This window comes from Ctenopharyngodon idella, chromosome 24 (genome assembly GCF_019924925.1).
Source record: "Ctenopharyngodon idella isolate HZGC_01 chromosome 24, HZGC01, whole genome shotgun sequence".
In the NCBI taxonomy this organism is placed as follows: domain Eukaryota; kingdom Metazoa; phylum Chordata; class Actinopteri; order Cypriniformes; family Xenocyprididae; genus Ctenopharyngodon; species Ctenopharyngodon idella.
The window spans coordinates 8,981,571-9,000,758 of NC_067243.1; the positions used below are offsets into that span (position 1 = coordinate 8,981,571).

Sequence of the window (19,188 nt, forward strand, 5' to 3'; positions counted from 1 at the left end):
GTTAAACTGGATCAACTCATGTTGTTAGGGCTGCAAACAGCTTTCGCACTGCCTCAAGGTGCAATTTTATGTCACTTTTTACTTTGGCAGATTATTTTAACACTGTAGACTAGCACAGTACATGCGTAGGCAGGTTTTGCTTCGCCTGTGGGCATGAAATTTCTGAAAATGTCCCCAGAAGAACAGCAAAAGCTCAGAAAACCCCTTGTGGAGACATGCCGGCAAAAGTAAATCTTCGTTAAGGAACTTAAAAAAATGTCTTAAGACTAATTTGTAGATTTAGCATGATTCCATAATAATTATAATTATCTTATATTATGAATAACAGATGTAAATGCACTTACAAAAAAGTACCAGAAATAACATGGTATTATTATGTTGTTCTTTGTTTTTGGACATATGGAAATTAATCATTAATTTGGCCTTCTTTTATAATTTAATACAATTTTAATGTAATAAATTTTTAATTAATTATTTTAAAATACATAGATATTTTTTATTAGAAAAATGTTAATATAGCAATTATAAATATTATTTTTTAATAAAATAATTATAAAATATCTTTATATATATATATATATATATATATGAAAATATATTTTATTATCTATTTTATATTATGTATTTTATATGTAAAATATTTTTAGCATAACAATTTAAGTAAATCTTTGAACTGACATTATGTAACAGAATATATTTGATTGAATTATGTTTATGTATTTGTAAAAGTTTATTATATTAATAATGGAATTTTCTAATAAATTATATATATACTATATATTTTTTAATATATGAAATCATATTAATATTAATACAGTAAACTATTATAAATATTAAAAAAATATAATAAATAATTTTAAATTATTTAAACTTTAAAATGTATTTTATTATATTGTTTTATATTATTTTATATATAAAATAATATTAATATAACAATTTGAGAATTTGAGTAAACAGTTGACATTATATAACAGAATATATCTGATAATTATATGTTTATGATAATAATTATATTTGTAACAGTTTATTTTTCTAATATCTATCTAAATTATTTATTCATTTATTTATATGAAAACATACGTTCATATTATTATTACTATTATCATATAATTTTATATTATTATTACATATTATTCATATATTATTACTGTTATAAATATTAAAAAATAATAATTATAATAAATTATTTTTAATTATTTAAACATTAAAATATACTTTATTATATCTTTTTTTTTTTTTTTTTTTTAGATGTATAAAATATAATTAGTATAACAATTTGAGAAAAATGTTTAACTGACATTTCAAGAATGTTTTAATATTTAAATACTTAGTCCCTAGTATGTCCTAAATACATAAATATATAGAAAAGCTTGTGTAAATGTGTAACACTAAACTGAACCAAACTCGTTCCTTCCTGTTTGAAAACGAAAAATGACAGTTGCTCTTCAGCTTGAGTCTATTCCCTCAGGGGAAGTCTTTTTGTCTGTGTATTTGCGTGCACATCTGATGGCGAGACAGAGAGAGTGAGAGACAGCGACGTTTTGTGCCAAAGTCTACTGTGAGCATGCACAAATCTGTGCGTTACTAAAATGTGAGCCTATCCAGGACAGGACAGCCCCTCATAAAGGCCCCTGCTATTAAACACTCATTTATCTGTGTTTACATTCACCCTCCCCCTGCCTGACACACAGCAGATCACTGAAAAAACACATCCCATCTGTCAGACCTCATTGTAGCGGTTGTTCTGTTACAGTAAATTATACACATCTCACAAACAATGATTTTCCCTGCCCCCCACGTGGGAGGACAGCATTGTAAACACATCAACACCGGGTCATCGTCCTCTCTGTTGTCTGTCCATCCCATCCTGCTCTCGCAGGGTTCATCAGACGCATGCTGAAGGCCAAACGGAAAGTGTGAGCCCGGATAGTGACCCGCACATACAAAGCGAACCAGAGTCCCCCACAAAGCCAGGCCTGTGCAGGTACAGCTTGAACCGAGGGCTTTGGGGTTTAATTCACACCTTCATTCCTCAAGTTTTGATTGTTTGGACACAATTATATTATGCCATGTTCTTTCTATAGCAAACATCATTACTAAGCTAAGAAAGTTATCCATCTCATGATTCCATGTGCTTCATTGAGACTCTCTAATGTCCAGTCCTTAAAGAAAAGTACTGTGGCGGTACAATAATACCAATAATACTTTGATATATACTATGGTACTGAAGGACTACCATATTCATAGTCTGCATTGCACCATAATAGTGTCATTTTTTGTTAGTGAGAGGGCAGAAGATATCCATTTTCAAATGAATATCTTACATAAGCTTGTCTTTGCACAATGTCTTTCATCTTGAAGGAGGGGAGCAAAAATTAAGAATATGAGTCGTTCAAACACACTTGATGAGGACTCAGAGAATGTGCCAAGGTACATACAATATTTCAGCATTATCGCTGATGAGACACAAATGTAGTTGGTTTTGTTTATGAATCATGGTATTAATATTCAATTTTAATTTCACAGGTTAGGTTCTGCCTGGAATGACAGTGATCAAGGTACATACATATATAGAAATAAAATGAAAATATATATATATAATATGTAATTTATATATTATAAATATATATACATATATATATATATAAAATATATATATATACAAATTTATTATTGATACAATACACTTTTACAAATATCCAAATATAATTTTTATAATAATAAATATAAATTTATAAATATATATATATATATATATATAGAAATTTATAAATTTATATTTATATTTATTATTATAAAAATTATTATAAAAAGTGTATTGTAAATATATAAATATATATTATAAATAATATATATATATAATTTTATAATAATTATACATAATTTATAATACATCTGTAATTAACTAGACTAGATTAACTAGAACTACATTATATAGTATAATATAATTTTATTTATATATTAGAAAAAAATATTAATTCAATAATATTAATAGTATAATATCAATAACATTAATAGTAATAATGTATTTATTACTGTAAAAATAAAATATATTATAAAATATAACTCATATATATATATATATATATTAAAATACATATATATATATATATAATGAGCACATAACACAATTTATATATATATATATTCTATATATAATATAGTACAATATAATTTTATTTATTAGAAAAAATATTAATACAATAATATTATTAGTGTATTAATAACATTAATAGTAATTATATATTTACTACTATATAAGTATAAAATATAACATACATATATATATATATATATATATATATAATTAACACATTCATCCATTTTCTATATTTACAATTTCTATATATAATATAATTTTATGTATTTATTAGAAAATTTTCACTATTAAAACAATAAACTACATAATTATTATCATATTAACAAAAATATAATTATAAAATATATTCTATATATTTTTTTTTTCATATATTTTTATAGCTAGACCAATTTAGTACATTTAGTAACAAAAGTGCTTATATTTTTTCCCATATCTTTCAGAATCAATAAATTTGCTCTTTGATGCCGTGAAGTCTGACAACATTGAAAAGGTATTCATAAAATAACCCATGCAAGTAGTTTCGTACATTAGTGCTCTGCACTGCCAGATCTGATGGACTGTTTCTCTGGGCGCTGATGTTCTCAGCTGGTTCAGATGCACAAAGACGGGGCGAATCTCTTGGTCCAGGACCGTCTCGGCTGCACCCTCCTCCATCACGCGGTCGTTGTAGGCAGCAAAAGTATTGTGAAGTATATCACTGATAATGGTGAGTTGGTTGGACTTCGTTCTTTGACACTGATTTCGTCACATTTCTGATTGTCTTTGTTTTTGGTGAACAGCTCATGCCTCCATCCTGGATGTGACGGAGAAATCAACGTAAGTAGTGCTGGAGCCACTTAGGCATCTTTTACTCCATTTAATTTGTGGTGAAAGGAATAAAGTTCACCACCAAAATCAAGTTTTGATTTGAAACAACCAAAGTCAGCATCATAATAATCACGAGCTGTGTTTCTTTGTGTTTTGGACTCAGAGGGGAGACGGCCCTGCATAAGGCGGCTGCGTTGTGCCAGAGAACGATCTGCTGTTATCTGGTGGATGCCGGCGCGTCCCTCATGAAGACAGATCTGCAGGTGAGAACCGCATACCTCAGAATTATTTCCTTTCATTTCACAGAAAAAATACAGTAAATACATTATTGTATTTGTTTTATCTATAATTGTCATTATATTAAAGTAGATAAACCAGTAAGCATGTGTATAAATAAAAGGTCAAGTCAAGTCACCTTTATTTATACAGTGCTTTATACAATAGGGTATATGTCGAACGTCACATGACCAAACCGGAAAACTAGGCTCATTGCATCCGTTTTTTAGAGAAAGTGTTAACAGCAGTATGAACTGACGGCATATCTATGGACTTTTAAGGTAATCGGCAAAACTACCTAGTTCACATTGTTAAAGGTGTTTTATTCTATTAAATATCTAAACGTTAGTGTGAAGAAAAAAAAAAATTAAAAAAGCTTTTAAATATCAATCTGCATATGCGGGGGACATCAGTTATGCTCATCTTTGCTCGCTCCTTTTAAGTTACCTTGAATAAAACGGCTAATTTTTTCATGAAGCACATAAAAAGACCTAAACCGGAAGAGATCGAATCTGTTTTACAGAAAACAGAAGTTAGATGGCGCATAACCCCTATACAGAGTGTTTCAAAGCAGCTTTACAGTGATAACAGGAGAATGATTCACTGATGCAAACAGTTCATTTCAGCCGTACAGCTGCTCATTGTTCAGTGTTGATTCAGTGCCGCTGTAAAGATAATCAAATATTAAATGAGTTCATTTCATCTATAAAGCAGTTCTGCAGAAAACAGTGATGTCATCGTCCAGTTGAGTTCTCGTCCAGTAGTGTCAGTGCAGTCAGAGCAGTAATACTGTTGAATATTATGTGTTGTAAACAAACCAGAGGCGACAAAAGGAGGGAGAAATAAGAAAAAAAATCGATTAAATAAGAGGCATGTCTTTATTATATTATAGTAGGTTATATTTATTTATTTTTACCAGAAATAAGAAATTAAATAAGAAAAATATATTTCCCTCATCTTGCATTGCTTATTTGTTTTGTTTCTCTATAAATGCAATACTGTTTTTTTATAGATGTTATTTATCCATCTATCCATCATTTATTTATTTATTCAATTTATCCATCCATCAATTTATTTATTCATCCATCCATCCATCCATTTATCCACCCATCCATTCATCCATCCATCCATCATTTATCCATCCATCTATCATCCATCATCCATTAATCCATCCATCTATCCATCCATTTATCATCCGTCCATCCATCCATTCTTCCTTCCATTCATCCATCAATTTATCCATCCATCCATCCATCCATTTATCCATCCATTTATCCATTCATTCATCAATCCATCCATTTATCCATCCATCCATTAATCCATCCATCCATCCAATTATCCATCATCCATTTATCCATCCATCCATTCATCTGTCTGTCCATTTATCCATCCATCCATCCATCCATCCATCAATCCATCTAATTATCCATCATCCATTTATCCATCCATCCATTAATCTATCCATCCAATTATCTATCCATCCATCCAACCATCTGTCCATCCATTTATTCATCCATCCATCCATTTATCCATCCATCCATCCATCCATTTATCCATCCATCCATTAATCCATCCATTTATCCATCCATCCATTAATCCATCCATTTATCCATCCATCCATCCATCCATTAATCTATCCATCCAATTATCTATCCATCCATCCAACCATCCGTCCATCCATTTATCCATCCATCCACTAATCATCCATCCATCCATTAATCCATCCATTTATCCATCCATTAATTGATCCATCCATCCATTTATCCATCCATCATCCATTCATCCATTTATCCATCCATCATCCATTAATCCATCCAATTATCCATGAATCCATCCATTTATCCATCCATCCATTGATCCATCCATCCATTTATCCATCCATCCATCCATTTATCCATTCATCCATTTATCCATCCATCCATTTATCCATTCATCCATTCATCCATTAATCCATCCATCCATGTATCCATCCATCCATTAATCCATCCAATTATCCATCCATCCATTGATCCATCCATCCATTTATCCATCATCATCCATTCATCCATTAATCCATCCATCCATGTATCCATCCATCCATTAATCCATCCAATTATCCATCCATCCATTGATCCATCCATCCATTTATCCATCCATCATCCATTCATCCATTTATCCATCCATCCATCCATTAATCCATCCAATTATCCATTAATCCATCCATTTATCCATCCATCCATTGATCCATCCATCCATTTATCCATCCATCCATCCATTTATCCATTCATCCATTCATCCATTAATCCATCCATCCATTTATCCATCCATCCATTTATCCATTCATCCATTCATCCATTAATCCATCCATCCATGTATCCATCCATCCATTAATCCATCCAATTATCCATCCATCCATTGATCCATCCATCCATTTATCCATCATCATCCATCCATCCATTTATCCATCCATCCATTAATCCATCCATCCATCCATCCATTTATCCATTCATCCATTTATCCATCCATCCATTAATCCATCCCATTATCTATCCATCCATCCATTCATCTGTCCATCCATTTATCCATCCATCCATTCATTCATCCATCCATCCATTCATTCATCCGTCCATCCATCCCAGCAAACATCTGTATAAACAAAAATGGCACAAAAAAAAAGAAAAAAATCAAATCAATAAAAAAAAAAAAAAAAAACTGTCTTTGCTTCATCCTGCAGGGTGAAACTCCAAAGATGTATGCGGAGAGAGCTCAAGACTTCGAGTTGGCCGAGTACTTGGAAAACCAACAGCACCACCAGATGATCCAGAGGGATGACCATGAGACGGCCGTGTGACCAGCCTCCAACCGCCACCAAACCACAGAGGCTTATTTCGTCTCTCCCGTGGCCGGTTTAGCAACGCTATGAGGCAGCATGTGTGCGGAAATTAGTTTGTTCGCTCTCTGTATTGATTGTAATGCCAAAAAGACAGTGTTCGTGTCATGTTTCAGAATGCATGAGTTTGCTACATTGCGTCCAGCTTTCGGACCGTGCAAATCTGCTCCGCTCTGCTCCTTAAGACACATTGTGCAACATTTTGGGAATTTCAGGGCTGAAGTACCATGTATAAAAGTGGCTTTTACTAAACTACTATAAAGAAAACCAGATAAACCTCATGTGAGATTAACTGGAAAGGTTTTTGCTGCTTCTGATTACATTTACATTTGAATTTAGTTTCACAGATTTTATGTGACCGTAGTCCACTGGAAACTTCCTTTAGCTTGGCTTCCACTTTACGTGTTTGTTCTGATTCAAGATAGATGTTGTTTTCATAGCCTCCTGCGTTTAAGAATGCTTCCTCAGCTGTTGCTTACGGCCAGTTTCTCTCTTTGTGGTAAATGCTTGAACTTCCTAAAAACATTCCATTAATTACTACTTTAGATAGCATTAAATCAATTCTGTATTCTCCATATATATATATATAATAAATCGTAATCATTTGTTAGTAAATAGATTTGCCTTTGGTCTTTTATGACCATAAATGTACGCCTAAATGAATGAAGTTTCTTTCAGGAATGGGATCATATCTTTTAGCTTAGATTGCTTACACTTACTATACTTCACCAGTGTGATTTTAGGTTCTTCACAGAATTTATAAAGTCATGCAGCAACTTGAACTTGTTAGTTTTGGTTTCCAGCCCAATTGAGCATGTTAGTTACACAGAAACATAGTTTTAAGGCTTAATCCTGAGAGATAAATCACATTTTCAGTGACGAATGGAGGAATCTAAATATGAGTTGTCATGGATTTTGGATTACAGAGTTATATATATATTTATGTCATCGTCTGCGGTTACAACGTTTAAATTTCTGTGTATTAAACCGGGTCACTTTATGTACATGTAAAATTGACTAAATGCTTGAATAATAACAGAGACAGGAAAGCTGGTCTTTTTACAAAGCAGCCATTTGACAACTTTAAGTTGTCAGCATTGCCATAGTGTGTTTGTGGTGAGACGTCATTATGATAGAATATGTATTTTGTCAGTGCTTTGTGTGAGTTGCTATGCAATTCCAAATAGATGATACATGTATATAATCTGTCAAACATTTTAAAAATGTGTGAGCAATCTGTTCCAACATTAATTTGTATGTGATATGAACTTAGATAATGCTTTATTTATAAGAGTAGATAAGAATTTTGTTTTGAGGAATAGTCATATATTTGTTCTGGGGCTGGTTTGTTATTGTCTACTTGGGGGGGTGGAAGGGAATAAATAAAGTCTTTAAAAACAAGTTTGTGTATTTACTGAATGTACTTTTATTATAGGGTATAATTGACTGAGAATATTTACATATGGAGTCTGAGTGTGTTGGTGAATACACATCCGTCATCCTCATTACTCTCTCATTCTCTTATCGCACAGCAATGGCATCTTTTCAGGGTTTGGAGCGCCGGGTGGTAAAACAGTGTATAATGTTGAACTGTGCCTCTCCCTAGGAGGGTCTTTATGTCTGGATGAGTTACCGGTAATGATGGATGTGTTGACATTTGTGACTCATCTATCATTTCGGAGATAAGGTTATTGTTTTCTCTCTCCTGCTCCAGCTCCATTTCTGGAGTAGGGAAAGAACGCAAATCAGTTTAACCTCAGTACAACCTCTGCTTGTTTTAAATTTGGGAGATAATGTGTTAAGTCAAATAACAGAGAATCGTTGGAGAAATCATGTGTTACTTATACAGATAGGTTTATTTATATAGCACATTTCATACACAGTGATAATTCAAAGTGCTTAAAACCCCACACAGAATAGACAAATAATGAAATTAAAATAAAAATACAAAAAAAAGAACATATTTGTGAAATATTACAAAGGTATTAGATTAAATACATTAGATGAAATAGATTTAAATGTATATAGCACATTTCACACCCAAAAGTGATGGTAAATCAAAGTATTTTGGACTGAAAAGGACAATAAAATGGTAACACTTTACAATAAGGTCTCATTTGTTAACATTAGTTAATATATTAACTAACAATTAGCAGTATATTTGTAATATTTTATCACTGTTAGCAAAATATAGTTGTTCATTGTTTGGTCATGTTAACTAATGTCAACAAATACAAATTTGTATTTTAAAAATGTTCTAGTAAATGTTGAAATCAACATTACCCAAGTTTAATAAATGCTGTATACACTAAAAAAAGATTGTTTGTTGGATTTACATGATTTAATTTTGTACATTGGTCCCACATGAATCAATTAAGTTAGACAAACATAATGTAACTTCAACATAATGGTATGAAGTCATGTTAAATGATCCAATTAAGTAGTCTCAAAGTGAATTTTATATAACTCCCTGACATTCAATTTCATATATTGTAGCGTCACACAACTAAATTATAATACTGTACTAGCTAGTTAAACTTTTTGCTAACAATAACACACATTAGCATCTTAAATGCTAAACATTAAATGCTCATTCAGAAAAGCACTTATAACATGAGCTGTATCAGTCCACAGCCTAATCAAATGCTCCACTCTTCTCCACAGTGGTAACCCACTGTAATTTCATGGGTTAGTTCACCCAAAAATGAAAATTCTGTCATTAATTACTCACCATCATGTCGTTCCACACCTGTAAGACCTTCGTTCATCTTCGGAACACAGATTAAGATATTTTTGATAAAATCCGATGGCTCAGTGAGGCCTGCATTGCCAGCAAGATCATTTCCTTTTTCAATGCCCGGAAAGCTACTAAAGACATATTTAAAACAGTTCATGTGACTACAGTGGTTCAACCTTAATATTATAAAGCAACAAGAATACTTTTTGAGCGCCAAAAAAACAAAATAACGACTTTATTCAACAATATCTTTGGGCGATTTCAAAACACTGCTTCATGAAGCTACGAATCTTTTGTTTCGAATCAGTGGTTCGGAGCGCCAAAATCACATGATTTCAGTAAACGAGGCTTTGTTACGCCATAAGTGTTTCGAAATTTCAATAGTTCACATGACTTTGGCAGTTTGATACGTGCTCCGAACCACTGATTCGAAACAAAAGATTCGTAAAACTTCGAAGGGTGAGTAATTAATGACAGAATTTTCATTTTTGGGTGAACTAACCCTTTAAATTGTTCTAATAATTCCAAAATAATTGAACATTAAACACTATTACACACTATCAAGTCTCTCCCTTTTCTGATCTTGCTCAAAATACATAAAATAACACTTAGTTTCAACATTTACTCTTTCTTGATTTAGCCATGTGCAAAGCATGCTGGGAACTAGCCCCACCCCGTTTCGGTTAATTCAACACAAATAATTCATGTAATCCCAAAAAAAATGGAATACGTAAACTTCAATTTTACATATATTTAAGTAAACTGAACACAATCAAATTAAGTTAGGGCAAAATGTATAGCAATTGTGTTGCTTTAGCTCATTTTAATTAAGCAATTTGAACAAGCAGCAATACTTTTTTTTCCCTCAGTGTAACTAGCCTGTTATTCATTCTTAGTTTGTTAACTAATGTTAACTAATGAAACCTTATTGTAAAGTGTTACCAATAAAATACAGGAAAAAAATTGGTGTAAGTTGGTTTGTTTACCTTGAAGCAATTTGCACTCAGAAATTACTAGTAAATTAGTTATAAAAAAAAATAAAAAAATGAAATTTACACTAGTAAATTTCACAATAATAACAAAAGAAGCTACAACAGGATAGATAGATAGATCACGTGGAGAGAGAGAGAGAGACAGAGAGAGAGAGTAAGTGCACAGCTATGCGACCAGCTCAAACTAGTTCGGAGAAACACAAAGAGCAGCAGAGATCATAGAGAGAGCTGAACACTGACACACGCTCACAGCACAGCATCATATTCACAGCAATAAGGCAAGTACATCATCATCATAACCCAACAACTGTTAATATTAACCAGCAGTAGATGTTTAACGACGCTGCGCGTTTGAATAATAGCTTACTAGCGTGTGATAAATAATGCAAATATCTGCCATTGACCCGGATCGGATTTTTTGTGTATATGTTTCTATTATCGCTATATATTTAATTTTATTTGTATCTGCGTTTTAGTGCGATTATGAGCCGCATTGATATTTTTAATAATTGTTTGGCGTATTTATGATGTGACATGATGATATATGAAAGGAGGCGTATGGACCGTAACATAATAACAAACGCGTTAATAAGCGTTTCATTTTAAGACCGATTTTAGAGCATAAAATGTATGATTTGTGTTTAATATGATATTTCCTCGTCGATATTAGGTTTAACTGACAGCGACACTATCGCAGTTTATTGTAGTTGATTTAATGGCGGATGTCTCTTTAAATAGTTGCTTTCATGCTGTAATAGAGTCGTGGGAGTTTTTGTTTTCGTGTGCAAGGGCTCTTTAATGCTGTCAGGGAAAATGATGCACTGTGAAGTGCCAAAGAGCACCAGCTGCCAGCAACTGCTGACCCACTTCTCCAAATCAGAACCAAACGCACACGGCCTCGCAATTTAATTCTGACGGAGCGGAAAGCTCCAGATGCGGTTGAACTTTGTGCTCCTTGAGGAAGTTTTCAAAATGTCCAGTTCTGCATTTATCAAAGGCAGCATCCCACGTCCCTTCTCCCATCAACAGAGCGGGGTTTGTCCTCCGATGCAAATAGGCTTATATTCAAAGGAGTCGCGGGGAGGCCCACTACCCCTCCTCAAGACACAGCATGGGATCTGTGTTCGGGCTCTTTCAGAGAGGGAAGCAAAACGGGCGAGATCCTGCTTTGTTCGGAGCCAGTGAATCAGGCTCCTCTAAGGCCCAGCTGAAGGTCTTTGAGTACTTGGCCTCTCTCCCCTCGGAGGCTGAGGAGGGAAGGGGAGGGGAGGCGGGGGACCCCTGCCGACCGCTGTTTCTCCTCGCACAAAAGTCCGACCCCGAGGAGCCCTTCACATTTATGAGTGACTGAAGAATGGAGCCGTGCCGCGGGCTGCGCCTTGAAAGGAGCCTGTTTTAATGGAGGCAGGAAAAGAATGAAAAGGAGAAGTGCTGTGTGCTTTTTTCCTGCAAGAATAGAGGAAAATATAGAGTCTCTTTTACGGAGTCACACACAGCGAGCTGTTAGAACACTGTGTACACAGTGTCTTTAATTCAGATAGTACAAACAAAAACATTAATATCTGATGTGTAATTATCTGATTTAGTGTGTTTTGGTTTTTTTTAGAGGACATTGGAAATAATAAAATGCTTAGTTTTGCGGTGTGAAAACCCCCAAAACTAATTAAACCAGCCTAAAAACACCAAACAAGGGCAAAAGATAATTAATATATCAGATATTAATGTTTTGGGGCTATTTTTCAGCATAAATACACCTGAACAAGTATTCGAAAAGTCTCTGGATGACCTACTACTTCCGATGAGATTCTTAAGTGCGCATTCGATGGACACTTTACTATCACTTGAGACCACGGCAGAGGATTTATGAATGGCAGTGAAGCGACGCAACTGACGCTGGTAGGAAATGTGACGGTAACAACATGGCGGATGTAGTACCAAAGTTCAAGTCATTTCACTCGGCGGCCATCTTTGAAACGCCTCTCGGGCATGCAAGTGCAGCTCCTATCTCTTTGAATAGAGAAACATCAAATTCTCCAAAGCTGTTCGCCAAGCTTTCGATTAAATTTAATATTTGGAATCACCAATGAAATCTGATAACAACCGTCTCATAAATTTTTTCTAAACGATCAAATCATGACAAAAAACTATATTTTTAGGCTGGATCAAGCTAATGCGCAGTCCTAAGTGTGCGTCTCTATAGGAAGCGCGTGTCTGACTGTTTCTATAGGAACCGGAGCTTCTAACTGCTGCTGCAGTGATGCAATGACTTTACCAATTGGCGATTGGCTCTTATTTAGAAGGCGGGACTTATTCCGCCATATTGCTTTTCCGTTTTTAGTTCATCCTTGTCCTGTAAACGTTAGCAACTAAAACATCAACAAATACTATAATAGTATATAAATAATACTAAAACAATCTATATATAAGGTTTCAAGTCTGCTTCACTGTGTATCTACATAATTGTACTTAATGTCCACTGTATTTCTTCACAGAATGCGGAGTTTATTCTCTATAGCGCTTGTGCTGCTGGTGGTGTTGATGATCACCGTAGAAGCCAGTATGAAGAAAAAAGGTTCTTATCTTTTACAAAATGATGCAATGCACATTATTCTCGTGTGATAGCATTAATAATCATTCTCTATTTTGCGACAGAAAAGGGCAAAGAGCCCAAAGCAGATGCTGAGTGCAGTGAATGGCAGTATGGGAAATGTGTGCCCAACAGCGGCGACTGCGGAGCTGGCATTCGAGAGGCGACCTGCAACGAACAGACAAAGAAAACCAAGTGCAAAGTCCCATGCAACTGGAAGAAGGACTTTGGCGGTAAGAAGTTTTACATGTCTGGATATGAATGAAACATGAATACATTTAAACAGGCCATTCAGTCTAGTTTGTTCTTTGTTTTAAGCTGACTGCAAGTACAAGTTTGGTCGTTGGGCCGAATGTGACACTACTACAGGAACTAGAAGCAGGTCTGGGACATTGAAGAAGGCGCTGTTCAATGCCGAATGCCAGACCACCATCAAAGTGTCCAAACCTTGCACCCCAAAGACCCCCAAACCCAAGGGAGGCGAGAAGAAGAAAGGAAAAGGGAAGGAAAACTAACTTGAAGACCACCCCAACTGCCCCATTGCCCACTCAGTGGTACATTCCTATGTGACACTCCCAAAATCCTCCAAAAGGTGAATGCTGAGAGGAAAAAAAAACTGTAGCCCTACCTATTGTTTTTATTTCCACTTTCTTCGTTTTGTAATTAGTAAATGTGTGTCTATGCTGTTGTAATTTGATCTCTGTAGCGAATTTTTAATTGTAATTGACTTTGCATGTATAAAATAGGCCGCAGCAAATGTGTTGTCTAACAAATTGTCTTTACTAAAGAGAAAAACTGGTAAGACCCTAATTATGCCCCTAAAAGGAAGTATTTGTAAATTACAACAAATTGAAGACGATTTCTGTACGTTATAATGCTTAAACGAACACAGCTCCTGGAAGTAACGGCCTATATAAAGTATCTATGTTTATAAATGTTTATGTTTTTAGATTTGATGGATGTACAATCAAATTTACAACACTAACTGATTACTTCTACAGGTTGTGAATAAATGAAAGTGTATTTTCAATAATACTTTCTGGTGCCTTTTTAAAAGTTTTTACACATTTGTTCAAGGCTGACAAACTTAGGAATTACTTTATAATGTCAAATATACAGTCCTATAGACCTTATGCGCCAGAGAAGCAAGCACGCAGCCATCTTTAGAATTTTATGTTCGAACTTCCGTTTTTGTGGTAGATCTGTATATTCCTATGGCATCGCTGTTGAAGAGTAATTAGCTGGTGGATTTACTTATTGTGGAGTTAACAAAAGTTATTGTAATGTTTGAAGCGGAGGTCCTAACAACTGTCTGTAAACCGGAAAGATTTTAAAATGAGACGTTCATTCATAAATCCGTAAGATCTTACCTTCATGCTGTGAAAATACAAACTGGAAGACAGAGCGCAGTGCTGAAAAGGGGCGGGGCTGCATAAGGTCTATATTTGGCACATGCAATTTTAATATGACAAACCAAATACTTTTATTTTCACTTTTAGCGGTAGCACTATATTTTACAGTCCTGTTTCGCATGTACATACTATATACTTTTTAATAGTAATTACAATAATAACTGGGTAATAACTAGGTACTAGTCCTGATCCTACCCCTAAACCTAATCTTAACCCATGTAGTTACCTTATATTATTCAGTACTTTCTTGGTAAGTACATTATAAGTACATTAAAAGATACAACTTCTATAAGAGAAGAGAACAATTTCTATAAGAACACAAGCATGATTTACACAAATGTGTTGGGTTTTTGTTTGAACCAAAATGAGAACCAAACGAATGAGAACCAAAAGGGTTTTTACTCATTTATTGTGTAAAATAGTAACAATCTTACAAACTTAATACTTTGCTATACATATTTATATATATATATATCATACAAGTAGTAGAACAAATGCAATTTCAGTGACATGATAAATATCATAACTCAACCAACATGTTTATTTTCACTTTTCGATTTAGTAAACCACCACCAAAAAAAGGGGGTCTTCTCTAATTTGTCGCATTGATTTACATATTTACATACAAGAATGCATTTGCGAACAACTTAATATGGCTTTACGATTTAATGCATTCAATATCAGCAACATGATAAACACTGAATACTTCAATTTAATTACACTTTTCGCTCTAATAAACCAACATCACACTCATAAAAAAAGAATCAGTGTCTTTTGTAAACTGTTGCTTTGATTTACGAAATTACATTTAACCGTTTAGATAAAAATGCACTCGCAAACAACTTAAAAGCAACTTTACAATACATCATACAGTTGTGCATGTAATGAGTGCAATCAGAAACATGATAAACACCAATAACCTCAACACATATATTTTCACTTTTGGCTCTAGTAAAACTGTTTCACAACATTTTAGTGAATCAGGTCCCCTGTTGGTTGGTCAGGAGTCATCCATAGGAGACTGAAGATTTGAATAAGTCCGGCTCATTTTAATGTCAGATTTTTGAACTTGCACATCAACAGTCGTTTAAAGGTTCTTTTGAAGGTGGCGTTACAGAGTGCGTAGCATACCGGATTAACCGTGCTGTTGACGTAACACAGAAAGTAGCCCACCATCCAAAGAATTTCAGGGACACACCAGCGGCAGAAGGTACCAATCAGAACCATAACGCTATAGGGCATCCAGGTGACGATGAAGGCTAGAAGAACGGCAAGGACGGTCTTCGTCACCTTCCTCTCTCTCAGAGCCTTCCGTCTGGCATTCTTGAAGACGACATGGGATGTTTGCCGTTGAACTTTAATGGTAGTGTGGTTTGGAAAACTGTGAGGTTGCGTTGTCCTGCTAGTTTCCGTACACCCTGCCAAGCTCTTTGGTCTTAAGGTTTCGGCATCCAGCCCTCGGTCTTCCACAGAGGCTTCAGGACTTGAATCCAAGGAGTAGTCCGTTTTGCTGAACTCTACGGAAGGCATGCTGCAGAGTTGTTTGGTTCTAACGAGATCCAAATCTCGTTTAAATGAACATGTTTCATCCGGTTTAATGTCATTCACTAGGTCAGGGTTTTCGGTAGGTGTTCCTCCACTTGTCTTTGATGGTTTAAGCAAATTTGCAGATTCAGACTTCAACTTACAAACCCGTCTCTGACTGGCTAGGGATATCCGTGTGTACAGTACCATCATTATTACAACAGGAATGTAGAACGCTGGGATGGTGGTTGCCAGGGTTACAGCAGGGTTAGAGAGGAGCAGGATGTAACATTGTCCCTCCGGGACCTTGCTACTGTCCCTCCCAGCTTGCCAAAGCAGGATAGCTGGAGCCCAGAGAAGCAGAGACTGCAACCAAGCCACAGCAATCATCACCCCTGCCCATCTTGCGGTACGTTTGGTTGGGTAACTCAGAGGCCGGGTGACGCAGAAGTACCGGTCAAAGCAGATCAGAAGTAGGTTCATCACCGAGGCGTTACTGACCACATAATCCACAACCAACCACAAGTCGCACATCTGCGGTCCCAAAGGCCAGTATCCCTTCACGGCGTAAACAATGTAGAGATTCATAGAGAACACACCGACGATAAGGTCTGAACAAGCAAGACTAAAAAGGAAGTAGTTGTTGATGGTTCGGAGATTACGGTTGACTTTGATTGAAAGCAGAACCAGGACGTTGCCCAGGACTGTTAGCAGGCTGATGCAGCTAGTGATAAGGACGATGATGACCACCCCTACAGTGCCAAACGCACGACGTGGTCTTCCCGACACCAAGAACGATTCTTCAGGCAAGGGACTGTGCATGCTATTGTTGAGCATGCTGGGGGAACTTGTGGAGGAGCCTGCGACAAGAAAATGGTGATTAATCATGAATTAATCAAGTTGCACAGAAGCATTTAACTTGACATGAGCAAAACAACTTGAAACTGAACACTATTGACAGAATATACTGCTCTTTAAATGTTAATATATCTAATACATAGAAATTAATATATAAATCAGACAATCGTGATCATGATCCCATCAGCAAACTTACCGTTGAAAATGAACCATTCCAAGTTCCTTGACAAAAGGACAGATCCAGCCTCCATGATCTCCTGCTCGGTCTGAATGAGAGAACGACTGGGAGGACTTTTAATTCCTCAAACAGTAACACCCATCCTCACCTTCTGAACACATAACCAGGAACAAAGTTGTCCAACCTCTTTGGGCTGTATCACTGATACACTGAATTTACTGGAAGATGATGATCAAAGTAATGTGGAACGATCGTATAACTGCTGAATTCCTCCTAGTTTCATGCTGCCTCTTTCAAGCATGTATGCTTAATGCAGTTCCTGTGGTCTAAAGAGGAAGGCAGCAGTTACATAACGGATGGAATCTAATTACCTGATCTGTTATGCAGCTCCACAGCTGTTGCACATCTTTTTTAATTTTTTTATAATTCTATTATAATATTTTATTACCTTTTTCTCAATTTTGTTATAAATATCACATGTACTACAACAAACTAGAGATGTTTACAAATGTAAAGTTGTAATAAGGATGCTGGGACTTGAGCAAAGGCCCATTCACACCAAGGATGATAACTATAATGATAAAGGTATAGTTCTAAAAATCATTTTAAATATAAAAGAATAGCAGAGTCCACACCACAATTATAATGATAGCGGCACAGAGAAACGATACAGTTGGAATCACTTTCAGAACGATTTTTTTTTTTACAGCTAATGAATGATAAAATCCTTGAAAGCCAATCAGAATCCATTCTACTTTAAAGAGTGCAAGCATTTAAAGTGCGCGTGAAGCGAATTTCATTATCAGAAGAGTATGCGCGTACTTTGTTACCAGGTCGCACATGCGCATTTAATTTTTTTGCAGTAATTAGTTTAAACCATGACCTGGGGGTGTCGTTTCACAAGGTAGTCGAAGAAAACCTGCATAAAACAGAACAGAGTGGAACACATGCAAGCTACAGTGACTGCAGTGCAGTGTTGCCAAATCTGCGGTTTTCCCGCAGAATTGGGCTACTTTAACACTGTTGCCGTGGGTTGTTTTTCATGTCCATGGGTTGAAGTGACCCCAAATAACATGATATTTAGCCCCTGGAATGCTAATTCTACCAGGGGAACCCCGCCAAAAAGCAGATTTACCCACCAGAATGCGACTGGGCTAGTTTTAGGCTAGTTTTGAGTTGCAATTGGGTGGGTTTTGCTGTGAAAACTTGGCAGCGCATACTCAAGCCCAAAGTCGATCTTTATGCGTACGAGAGGGTCAGCGTACAGTGCACGTAAAGCGAATTTCATCATCAGAAGAGTATGCGCGTACTTTGTTACCAGGTCGCACATGCGCATTAAATTTTTTTGCAGTAATTAGTTTATCCACAAGGTGGCAACCATGACCTGAGGGTGTCGTTTCACAAGGTAGTCGAAGAAAACCTGCATAAACAGAACAGAGCGGAACACATGCAAGCTACAGCGACAATAGAGGCCTATATAGGCGACAGATTGTGCGAAGAGGTTAGAAAGTACCCTAATTTGTACAACTCTAGCATGAAAGAATACAAATATATTTACATGGGTTGTAACTCGTGGTGAGAGATTGCTCAAAACTGCGACATCCTCCACTGGTGTGAACGCTAATATAGTTATCATTATAGGTGCGAAAGGGCCTTAAGTTTCATGTAAACATTGCAAGCAGAATTTTTTTTTTTTTTTTCTCAAAGTCTCATTACCATTTTGTCATTTTTCTCAAATTTTTATTACCATAATTGTTCCAGATATACTTTGTACAGATATATATATTTTGTATTGTGCCTATTTTGGGGGAAAATTTGGTTAATTATTGAGAAAATTGTCAAGATACA

At 35.4% G+C, this 19,188-nt stretch overlaps 3 protein-coding genes across 9 annotated transcripts in view; 2 read left to right on the forward strand and 1 right to left on the reverse strand.

Moving 5' to 3' along the window:
* Positions 1-8,453, forward strand: part of dgkzb (diacylglycerol kinase, zeta b) — a 34,934-nt gene extending 26,481 nt beyond the window's left edge. For 4 of the 6 annotated variants that reach the window (XM_051884604.1, XM_051884598.1, XM_051884599.1 and 1 more), the window contains 8 exons: positions 1,880-1,984; positions 2,362-2,430; positions 2,527-2,558; positions 3,541-3,590; positions 3,686-3,806; positions 3,880-3,916; positions 4,071-4,170; positions 6,897-8,453. In XM_051884604.1, the coding sequence (XP_051740564.1) occupies positions 1,880-1,984; positions 2,362-2,430; positions 2,527-2,558; positions 3,541-3,590; positions 3,686-3,806; positions 3,880-3,916; positions 4,071-4,170; positions 6,897-7,013 (631 nt within the window). In that variant the 3' untranslated portion in view covers positions 7,014-8,453. The remainder of the gene's footprint in view (positions 1-1,879; positions 1,985-2,361; positions 2,431-2,526; positions 2,559-3,540; positions 3,591-3,685; positions 3,807-3,879; positions 3,917-4,070; positions 4,171-6,896) is intronic. The other 2 variants (XM_051884602.1, XM_051884603.1) reach the window with 2 other exon arrangements.
* Positions 8,454-10,908: 2,455 nt separating this feature from the next.
* mdkb (midkine b) lies at positions 10,909-14,403 on the forward strand. 2 transcript variants are annotated; one of them, XM_051884624.1, is made up of 4 exons: positions 10,909-11,059; positions 13,274-13,353; positions 13,434-13,601; positions 13,687-14,403. In XM_051884624.1, the coding sequence occupies exons 2-4, from the start codon at positions 13,275-13,277 to the stop codon at positions 13,881-13,883; spliced, it is 444 nt and encodes a 147-aa protein (XP_051740584.1). In that variant the 5' UTR covers positions 10,909-11,059; position 13,274; the 3' UTR covers positions 13,884-14,403. The 2 variants fall into 2 exon arrangements, with proteins under 2 accessions (XP_051740584.1, XP_051740586.1); XM_051884626.1 differs by lacking the exon at positions 10,909-11,059 and adding an exon at positions 12,519-12,677.
* On the reverse strand, positions 14,068-19,184 carry chrm4b (cholinergic receptor, muscarinic 4b). Its single transcript, XM_051884623.1, has 2 exons — positions 17,359-19,184; positions 14,068-17,164 (listed from the first exon to the last, which is right to left on the reverse strand). Exons 1-2 carry the CDS (start codon positions 17,411-17,413, stop codon positions 15,825-15,827), a joined length of 1,395 nt encoding a protein of 464 aa, XP_051740583.1. The 5' UTR covers positions 17,414-19,184; the 3' UTR covers positions 14,068-15,824.
* Between the last annotated feature and the right edge of the window lie 4 nt (positions 19,185-19,188).